Genomic DNA, 10,932 nt, shown 5'->3' with positions numbered 1-10,932 from the left:
TGGTGAGGGAGCTGGTCAAATAAATGGTTTCAGAACAGTGTCAGTAAGCATAGCCATCCAGAATAACAGAGGTACCTAATTCAGAGAGTGATGTTGAGGGTAGGGTTACCAACAACCTGCTTTTTCTCTTGAATTGAGTTCTGCCTTAGTAGTAAGTATGATATGAGTAATACAATGAATACCATATTGGTATCATGTTAGCAATATTCCCAGGCTCAAGTGTTATATTTTATATATGACTGACAAAATTCACCAGTTACTTGCTTCTGCATACGCTCCTATAGATTTTGGGCTTATTAACCCATCCAGAAGTTTCATCGGAAATAACAAGCAGTGATGACAATGGACAGAATGGACTAGTTGATTGGTCGATTTTATTAGCAGTAGGACTCAGTGGTCATGTGTCAACAGGTACTAACACGGGGTGAGGGTAAGCAGAACGTCCTCCCTCACAGTATCTTGACTACAAAAGTTGAATCTGTGGAGAGAAACAGCCAAAGATCACTTCCTGGCACACAAGTGGAGTGCTGGTCATGAGAACAGCTACTGCTGTCTCCGGTCACTCTTCCCCTTAGAAAGGGGGGTACCCTGGGTCCAAAGTGAGATGTTGAGGACACTGACAGAGATATCTACTTAAATGAAGGACTCTCCTTTCCAACCTTAAAACATGGCAGTGAAAATAGCAGAGAGCAGCTCTAATGACCCCTCAAAGAACAGGAAGTGCGCACTCTCCATTTATTATCTGTATTATGTGTAACTGAAACTGCAGGAAGCAAAACCAGGAATGGGGGCTACTGCATCTAAGAGCAGAATGTTTGGCTCTGTGTTACATTGCTCTCTAAAGTGGTTGTATCATTTTATGCTGACATTTAAAGCAGGAAAATTCCAGATTCTTGTTGTGTTCATCAATCCTTGGTATACTTAATTCTTTTTAAACATAGATATTAAAATTGGGCTTATGGTGGTATCTTCCTGTGGCTTTAATTTGCAACATTTCCCTATTCTTCTTTAAAAAAATCTATTTGTGTTTTTCTCTTTAATTTGATGTTTAAGTGGACTTAATACCATAGGATATTAATTTCAAAGAATCCAATATGACAATCATTGCCTTCTAATTGTTATTGAGACCATTTTCATTTAATATGGATATAACTGAGTATGTCTAATATTTTTCCTATTGTTTTCTGTTTGCTTCCTCTCTTCTTTGTTCTCTTTTACTTCTTTAGGCTCTCTTTTGGATTTTTTCTTATTCCCTTCTATGTACTTTTTTGGTTTGCTCACTATAGTTTTTATTATTTTAATGGTTGCTTTGGAATTGATAATACATAAACTTATCACATTCTATGTTCAAGTGGTATTATACCAGTTCACGTAAGGCACTAGGATCCTCTATTAGTATATTTCAATTTTTACCTCTAATTCTTTAGAATATAATCTTATGCATTACTTTTATATATAATAGATTTCCTCTTCTCTAACAAATTTGCCATAGTTTTAAATCATTTTTGTTTGTGGTGCTAAGGATGATAAATACAGGTTATACCAATGAGTTAGACCTCCAGACCCTGTGAGTTATTTAGTTTTGTATTTATTTATATGTTCATTTATTTGGTTTGTGGTACTGAGGTTTGAATGTAGGGCCTTGAACTCAGAAGTCTTGTTTGCAGGGGCTGGGAAGGTGGCTCAGTGGTAGAGTGCTTGCCCCGCATGCATGAGGCCTTGGGTTCGATTCCTTAGCACCACATAAGCAGAAAAAGGCTGAAAGTGGTACTTTGGCTACAAAAAAATTAAAAAAAAAAAGGCCAGGCACTGGTGTCTCACACCTGTAATCCTAGCTACTCAGGAGGCTGAGATCTGAGGATCACGGTTCAAAGCCAGCCCAGGCAGGAAAGTCCATGAGACTCTTATTTTCAATAAACTACTAGAAAACCAGAAGTGGCACTATGGTTCAAGTGGTAGAGCACTCACCTTGAGCTAAAGAATGCAAGGACAGTGCCCAGGCCCAGAGTTCAAACGCCACAACCAACAGCAACAACAAAAGAAGTCTTGTTTGCTCAACTGTCACACAATCACTTCAGCCACATCACCAGTTCTGCTTTTTGCTGGTTATTTGTGGATGGAGTTTAATGGATTGTTTTGGGGGGAGGGCCTGGAATGGTCATAAATTCTGATCCTCTTGAACTCAGCTTCTTGAGTAGATATGATAACATTCTTTAGCCCTGGATGCCAGCTCCAGTCAATTATTTTTAAAGAGAATTAAAAACCTCATGTGTTTTTCATGTAGTTAGTATTTTTCTTCCCCTAATTTCCTTCCATATATAATTTTCTAATTTATTCTATTCCTTGACTAATAGTATTTATTTATTCATTTATTTATTTACTATTTCTTGTCATGATTGACCTCCCACTGGTGATGAAAGTTGCAACTTTAGAGTACCTGAAGAGCCTTTATTTCATCATCAACTTTGAAAGTTACTTTTATGGGTATAAGTTCTCAATGATGAATTTTTTTTGTACTTTTAGAATGCTGTCCATTGCTTTATGGCTTGCATTGCTATGACAGAAAATCACTTGCAAGTTTTATCTTCATTTTTCTGTATGCAATCTGTTAGAACAAAGCACTATTCCTGGCCCTACGAGTTACTGAGTACTGTTCCCTCTTACCCTCTCAAATGGCTCCATCCCTGGTCATCGCTGTGTCCCTGGTTGTGGCTGGGTCTCTGGTCGTGGCTGGTTTGCTCACACACATGTACTAAATATTATGTGAGTATTCAAGATGGCTGCTAGATCTCTACAAGTCTCCCTCTGCAGCTGTCTCTTCTCTGGCACACTGTCTTATGTGATTTAGCTGCCTTAGAGTCTCTGATTCTTAGGTCTCCTCAAATGAACTTAGAGCATACACTGGATTTTTCCTGCCTATACCACACCCCAGAAGCTCTCTCAAGGCAGTAGCTGGGAAATGTTATGACTCTACATGTTTATTTTTTGTCAGACAGTTTGAAGTTCAGTGTCACAAAAATGGTTGTTTCATGTATTTTGTCTACATTTATACTGGCTTTAATTTGGAAGGTAACTGTTGTGTTTTATACTCTGTCTTAGATGCAAGTTTTCTGGGGTTTTAAGTAGGAAAAATGAAATTTGTCAACAGAAGAAGCAATCCGCTCTGCCTCAGAATTCAGTGTAATACTAACAAACCTTTTAAACTAATATCACTATTATTGTGATTATTTTTGGTCACCTTCTCTGGTAGTTCATAATGACACAAATCTTAGGCTCAGAATCACTCCCATTTGGGCAGATCTTCTGTATCTCTTCACCAAGACAAGTTGTACAGAATGGCCTATTCTGTTTATTGAAAATTTCAATGAGCTTGCTAATCTAAGCGTTAAGTTGTTGAATCCAGGAAGTCTGGGTTCACAGATATGTTATTTACATACATGGCACAGGTTTATCTACCAAATGAGACATTCTTTTTACTTTAGAATTAAATTCTTACTCTAATTTCTATCAGTAGAATAACACTTATCTACAACTTTATCATCATTGTTTTCCTAAATTTCTATGCTTTCTCCTACAGTACAAAAAGTATTAGGAATCATCTGTGCCTGGGGGCATTGTAGGAAGTATGTGTACTTAAGGGAGAATTTTAGTGAGAATAGAATTATAAATACTATCAATCCTTTTCATCCCCCCTTTGATTATTACTTACACTCTTCCATCATTTCTTTTCACTGTGATCCTTGATGCTCCCACTTTGGGCAAGGATGGGTTGATCACATTGTTATACCAAATAAATTTAACCTTCTGCAGGTCCCCAGAGTCCACATCAGAGTCCAACTCATTGGTGTAAGTCTTACCAGGTTGGAGAGAGCCTCTGAGGAGTTGAGAAGTAAACAAAAAAAATACTTGAAATGCACAAATATATGCATTAATCAACATACATGGAAATATGTATACATATATATGTAGATGTTAAGTATTGCTAAAACTATCTTAGAATGCTTCTCTTTTTAACTTGATTTGTCAAAACACTTGTCATTGTAATGAATTAAAATCATACAGTGGCAGGTTTTGTGATCAGTGATTCATATAAATTTCATGCAACTGCAGCTATTTTAGTCACAGTTCTTTCAGTTTAATTTATGATGACATCATTATATCAGATTTCCTCAATCTTTTACAAGAAAAGTATTTTACTCCTTATGTTCCAGATGTCAGGCATTGAAGTAAACATTAATGGTTTTCTTGAGGTAGAGCAGAGAAAAATATTTAGAAACATAGTTCTGAAATATACTGTAACTGATAGAATATTTTTTTCTTATATGTGGCAGTTTTCTATTCTTGTATGGGAAGAAATAAAACAAATTAATTTATATGCTCAATTCCTGGACACTATGAGACTATTCAAGAAACTCAACATGGTATTTTACTCACTTGAAAATTTCATACTGCTGAGAGTTTCCCCCATTTCCAAACAAAGAAACCAAGATGTGTCCTGTAACCTGCTTTCCAGACAGTGTGACAGCAACCTGATACCTCCAACCTAAATGGGAAAAATTTTGCAAAATGTCAATTTATAGAGAAGACATTGAAACTTGTGTTTATTTTATTTTCTGGCCTGGGCCTTGAACTCTGGGCCTGGGCACTGTCCCGAAGTTCCTTGTGCTCAAGGCTAGCACTCTACCACTTGAACTACAGCACCACTTCTGGGCTTTTTCTGTGATTCTTTGGAGATAAAAGCCTCATGGACTTTTCTGTCCTGGCTGGCTTTGAACTGTAAGTCTCAGATCTCAGTCTCGTGAGTAGCTAGGATTATAGGGGTGAGTCACCAGAGCCTGGCTTGAAGCCTGTGTTCATTTTATCCCATAATATTGGGTAATTTTGATATGATGTCAATGGCACTATTAATAAAATAATCACAGCCATTCCAAGTAGGCGGGGAACTAGCATTGAACACTGGGGGAGTAAAGTTCTACTAACAGATGTTTATTTTCAATGACTCAGAAATTTTAGTTTAGAAATATAGCAATTAAGCAATTTATTTTTTCAGTGTTCTATGAACTTTATCTTGAGATAGTGGAAAAATGGAAGAGGGTTACATTCCCATCAGTTTGATTTATTTTTTCAATGACTGCCAATCTTTAGAGTCCTGACACTTTCTTCCTAAGTCATCAATGTGAATTTAAAAAAAATTTTAATCCATCTTTTTGTTGCCTCTTAAATGTACCTATTCCAGGAACCAAAAGAATGATGAACTACCAATTTTTACTACATGGAGATGGCATAAAATTTTTCTTAGTATTTACAAGACTGCTAAGCCCAATAGTTCCCATCATATACGTTTCTTCCTCTATCATTCAGAAAAGAAATCTGGGGCCCATCCCCATGCCTCTTCATTCCCATATGCTGTTCTTCCCCATGACCCAATGGAGTTGTACCCCTAAACATCCTCTGACTCTGTCACCCCCTTTCCGTTCCACCCATCACCACCACCTCTCTTGGAGATGACTTTTCTGCTTATTTAAACCCTCAAGATCTGGTCAGTGTATTTTTTAATACAAAGAAGCTAGACCAGAAGTCTTCTGAATTCAGTCCTAGAATCAAATGTCTCACTAATATTGCAGACTCCAGATTCTTTCCAGCTACCCTAATTAGTCATCATTACCTTGAGCATAGAACTGAGTATTCCTCATATTGAGAAGGGATGCTTAAAGATTTATGTAGAAAAGCCATTTCTGATATTATCAGTGAACATGTTAAAATACGTAATATTTAAGGTAAATAACAGAGACTTACGAGCAAAATTACTCTTATCACCAGTGTTTAGATAAAATTTCTGATATACTCCATTTGTTTTCCCAGAAAATCTGTCAGCATAATGACCCATCTGTGGGCATCCTCCGTGTGCACAGGGGAAGCACTTGTTCTGTGGGAATGAAGAAATGATGGATGAAGTGCTCTTTCTTTTAACAGTGTATCATCTTTCCCTTCAGATTGCTACAAGGCAAATGTTTAATTTCATTCCTGATGGCAGGAAAAGGGACTTTATTAACATTTCAGTGAAGACTATAAATGCATCTCACTGCTCAAACATAAGTTAGTACTTCTTCTGTTGGATTGTATTGAACACAATGAAAAACATAGAATGGAAATGTTTATAGACATATGTTTTTGTTTTCTTTTTTACTCTTTCAGTTGCCCTAGGTATGCCAAGACATTCCCCTGCCAATGGATTTTAGGTTGTTTACTTATTTATATAAAAAATACAACTCAAGACCTTGAGCATGGAATCTAGGACCTAGAGTATGTTAGTCAGGAGCTCTACCCATGAGTTACATCCCCAAATCTACAATTTATTTTAGAAAGATTACCTAAAAAAGAACAGCTTCTGCCATGTAAACTAGGCCCATTAGAAGAAGAATAGGCTCACAAATCTGGCTTTTCTCAATTTGTTTAGAATTATTTCCCAGTAGACCTCTGAATTACAGGACTACATGACACCTAAGGCAGTCTAGAGTTGGTACAGTAAAAAACAATTAAGACTGATCCACCAGTGAGTCACCAAAGCTGTTTCAAGGAATGGTGACAGCAGTGACCTTATTTTGCGGCTCAGACCCTATGTTGGGTTGTGTAACCACTCTGAATTTGCTATCATGCTAAGAAATTACATCCTGTAACTTCATGACTGTAGAAAAAACTACTCTCTAGAACCATGTTTGAGTCTAAAGCTGTTGTATGTTGGGCCAATGAGCCAAATTTATCCTTATCTTTCAGGAATAATTCCTGTAACTCCTAACCTGGGAAGTCCCAGAGTCTTCCCCTGAGGACCATCTCCAATGGACACATTGTGGCTTTCAATGGAATCTTTGCTCCTCAAATGACTATTTAAGAAAAATAAATGCAGTTTGTTTTTATTAATCTTAACAGATCACCTGAGTCTTTCCAAACAAGCTCTGAAGGCATTTCTTAAGCCAGAAGGTGAAGAGTATGAGAAAGGGATATGGCTCAGGGTTCAAAGGAGCCAAGAGACATGCACCAATGGTCCCCAGTTGCTCTTAGTGTGGAACACCCTATACAGACTGACATCTGGATGACCTAACCCAGCATAAGCCTTGATACAAGCTGAAGAGAGGGTTGAAAGGCAGAGAAACCCAGAAGACAGGCATCGTTTTTCAAAAAGTACTAAGCTCCATATAAAAAAGATTGCTTAGTGTGCTAATTCAAAATTTCATGAGGCAGGTGTAAGTGGCTTATTTCTATAAGCCTAGCTACTTAGGAGTCCTAGTATATGTGAGGATCAAGATTGAAAACCAACACAAGCAGGAAATATCTAAGAATCTTATCTCCAATTAACAATCAAAAAACTGGAAGTAGAGCTGCATCTCAAGTGGTAGAATGTCCAACTTGTGTAAAATACCTAAGGGACAACACTGAAGCCCTGAATTCAAGCTCCAATTTCTTGGTGTTAAACTGAAAAGGCATGTGAAACATCTCTGAAAAATGGAAACATTTCTTCAGAGAAATTCAAGTTCATGTTCAAATACTAGCACAAAAATGAAAATGAAATGTAATTAAACAAAATGTTCATATGATTCTAAAGCTTTAAAAATTAAAATACAAAATAAAGAGTACTACATTAAAGTTTAAAAAAATAAAAAAGATTGCTTATATTACTGCATCAAAATTGCTTCAACCGTAGGAGATGCGAAGTCTTGGCTTGGCCTTCTCCTCTACCCACCCTTGGTTATTGGGGAAGAAGATTTTAAGACTGAAGCCAGAGAAAGAGAAATGGTGTTTCCTGACTTACTGCTTATTCTCATTGCTAGTCTGTGAATAAAATATGAATCATTTCTGCATAATAACCAAAGTTGATGGAATGATAATCATTACCATTTTTATTCTAGTCTGAGTAATTTATACCAATAATTTCATTAATACCTCCTACCAAATACATTGAGTCTGCTATTATCATTTCCATAGCTGGGCAAAGAAATGACTTGAAGGGGTGAAGGATTTTGCTCAGAATCATTTAATTATTCAATGGCAAAACCTGATTTCAGTCTTCTCTCTTCATCACTATGGTACATGTTTTTGGAGCCCCTGGGAGGCACTAACTTGATGCTTTCTTTATTTAATAACATAGGTTAGAAATTTAGATTTGAGAAAAAATTAGAGTGAGAACAATAGTTAAACAAAAACACAGGCAATAAATGTGTCACATTCAAGAACACATATAAGATTTCAACTAAGGTATCAAGAGGATATTAAAGAAGATGAAAGCTCAAATACTAAGAAATGTGAGAAGTCATAGAAATTTTCACAAGTGAACTTTTCTTACATTCTTCAGGATCCTATAACTGTCCATAGAAGTCATGTTACTAGTGTAATTTAAGGTTCTTTCTAAAATAATGTGAGCATTTATCAGATATTCATACTAGTGATAGAATGATCAACACAGGACATTTCATGTTCAAGTGCATTTCTCTGAAGTTTTATAGTATTTCGATATTGAGCCCAGAGGCTCAAGCCTGTAATCCTAGCTACTTTAGAGATGGAGATTGAGGGAGCAAAATTTAAGGTCATTCCTAGGATAAAAGATGAGATTAATGTCTAACTATGGACTGGTTTGCAGCAGTGTGCACTTATAATCTCCAGGTATGCAAAGAAGCATAAATAGGAGTATAGCAGCCTAGACAAGCCTGGATATAAAGTTCAACCTTATGTCCAAAATAACCAACACAAAATGTGGCTGAAGTGGTAGAGTCCCTGGAAAGTAAAAGGCTCTGAGGTCAAAGCCTTGTACCTACCACCAAACCAATCCTTTGATATATAGATAACATGAATGCATAAACAGAGTAAACCATACCAGTCATGCAAAATGACAATCACATAATTCTCAATTAAAATGTGGCTACTTACTGCAGTGAAATCATTGTAAGAGGAGCAAGAAAATCCAGCAAAGCCAGTAGGGTTGAGGATGCTGTCAGCATAGTACTTGTAGCTTCTTAAATGATTACAGGCCACAAAGTCACGACTTCCTATGAGATCAGATATGATTATGCATCAGTACAGATTTGATTCTTTCAAGTTAACATCATGATGACAATATAGTTACTGAATAAATTTCTCCATATTCAATGGAGGTCACAGTAAAAAAATCATTCATGACATATTTTTTTAATTTGAAATGCAATCAAATGTAAGACTATGATAGTAAATGATGTAATTAAATGAAATAAAAAATGATTTCAGAAGGGAAAGATTGATCCATTCAGATATAAGGACAACTTAGTAACGATTTCCTGAATTTGGTCCTGAGAAGATTGACCATAAATACGTATTTTCCCCAAAGTCTCCTCATGTTCACTTGTCCCAGTTGGAAAGTCAGGGATCCAATTAAAAGCCTTTGTCATATAAAATGTGAAATATGTCCAATTCTAAATATTCAGCAAGATTAGCAATACCCAACAAATGTTCTCTAGTGAAATTCTCTCTGCATTCAGGATGGTTTTACCTTCCCAGATGCCATCAATGTCAACAATCTGAGAGAGAGGATTCTTCTGACATCCAGGCATTTCCTTCCCACCATTTGGAAAGAAATCTAGGTGGCCCACCATTTGGCTCATTCCCAATCCTGAAATGTTGTTAAAAATAAGAGAAGGTTTATGTTATGGTATAGTAGCCAGATAGACTCAGGACACCGGGAAACATTCTAAACTACAGGCATCACAAAATGCTCCAGGAGGACAGGTTGAGCCACTCACCCATGTTGGGAATCATGGGGGCGGAATCTGTATGAATGGCATCGACAAACTGGGCATCGCTGGGGTCCAAGCGAACTATTTCTGGTGTGTTCTGAAAGTAAGGTTCAGCAGGATCCAAACCTAAGTAAACCAAGGGTGTCATTAACTGTTTCAGCATTCATGGATAGTCATTTTTCTTCATAGTTACACACCCGAATGACAGTCATAGCTATGCTCGTGGTTTTCCCATGGAAAGAGAGAATGTTTTTCTGATATTACTACATTCTAAAAGGAGATTTGCTTCAAATTCACTATTTGATTGAGAGTGGATTTCCCCCCAAACCATAGAATTTTCCTTTCCTTATGGTTGCTTCATCTCTTGGAGAGCCCTGGTCTTCTGGGAGACACTAGGCTAAATGTTGCTCAGGAGAAAATCATTACAACTAGATTGTAATGATTCAAGTGGGTAAGGACTTTGGCTTTCTTGATCACTGAGTCCACAGCAGGCACAGTTGGTTCAGCACTTGATTGAGCAGGTTGTGGTAAAAATTGCAGCATATTGTAAAGAGTATTCTGGAAGAACTTCTTTTTAGCAAGTTAGGAAATAGAAATTCAAGATGATTATCAATCCAAATATAACCAATGTATTGAGTATTAAATCCAGAATTGCAATCAGGTTATAATTCTCATGTCTATGATCTTAGCTACTCAGGTGGCAGAGTTCAGAACCCGGTCTAGGCTGGCTCTGGAAAAAACCTTGTGAGATCCTATCTCAAGGAACATTTAGGCACAGGCTATGAACCCACATCCCACAGGGAGGATAGCAATGAGAAGACTGTGGTTAAAGGTCAGCTGGGGCAAGAAAATGTTCACTAGATACCATCTCAACAGAAAGAGACTAGCTATAGTAGCACATGTCTATTTTCCCAGGTAGATCAAGAAGTATGAATAAGAATATAATGAAACAGGCAACTAGAGCATAAATGTGAGATCTCATCTGAAAATACCCAGAGCACAAAGGACTGGAGGTGGCTCAAGTTCGGCAAGTATGAAGACCTGAATTCAAAACCAGAGGAGAAGAGAAGAGAAGAGGAGAAAGGAGAGGAAAAAGGAGAGGAGAGGAGAGGAGAGGGAAGAGGAGGAGAGGAGAGGAGAGGAGAGGGGAGGAGAGGGGAGGGGAGGGAAGAGG

General features: G+C 37.3%; 1 protein-coding gene across 1 annotated transcript in view; it reads right to left on the bottom strand.

The window, feature by feature from the left end:
• Nucleotides 1-354: 354 nt before the first annotated feature.
• LOC105986719 (pancreatic triacylglycerol lipase-like) overlaps nucleotides 355-10,932 on the bottom strand; it is a 17,575-nt gene continuing 6,997 nt past the window's right edge. The window contains exons 7-13 of the mRNA XM_013017774.1: nucleotides 9,765-9,884; nucleotides 9,515-9,634; nucleotides 8,920-9,038; nucleotides 5,797-5,926; nucleotides 4,435-4,543; nucleotides 3,710-3,874; nucleotides 355-478 (exon numbers count right to left, since the gene is read on the bottom strand). Of these exons, the coding sequence (XP_012873228.1) occupies nucleotides 415-478; nucleotides 3,710-3,874; nucleotides 4,435-4,543; nucleotides 5,797-5,926; nucleotides 8,920-9,038; nucleotides 9,515-9,634; nucleotides 9,765-9,884 (827 nt within the window). The 3' untranslated portion in view covers nucleotides 355-414. The remainder of the gene's footprint in view (nucleotides 479-3,709; nucleotides 3,875-4,434; nucleotides 4,544-5,796; nucleotides 5,927-8,919; nucleotides 9,039-9,514; nucleotides 9,635-9,764; nucleotides 9,885-10,932) is intronic.

Source organism: Dipodomys ordii, unplaced genomic scaffold (genome assembly GCF_000151885.1).
Source record: "Dipodomys ordii isolate 6190 unplaced genomic scaffold, Dord_2.0 Scaffold36, whole genome shotgun sequence".
Classification (NCBI taxonomy): Eukaryota; Metazoa; Chordata; class Mammalia; order Rodentia; family Heteromyidae; genus Dipodomys; species Dipodomys ordii.
The sequence above is the reverse complement of the archived record's forward strand: the minus strand, read 5'-3'. Positions and strand labels throughout refer to the sequence as shown.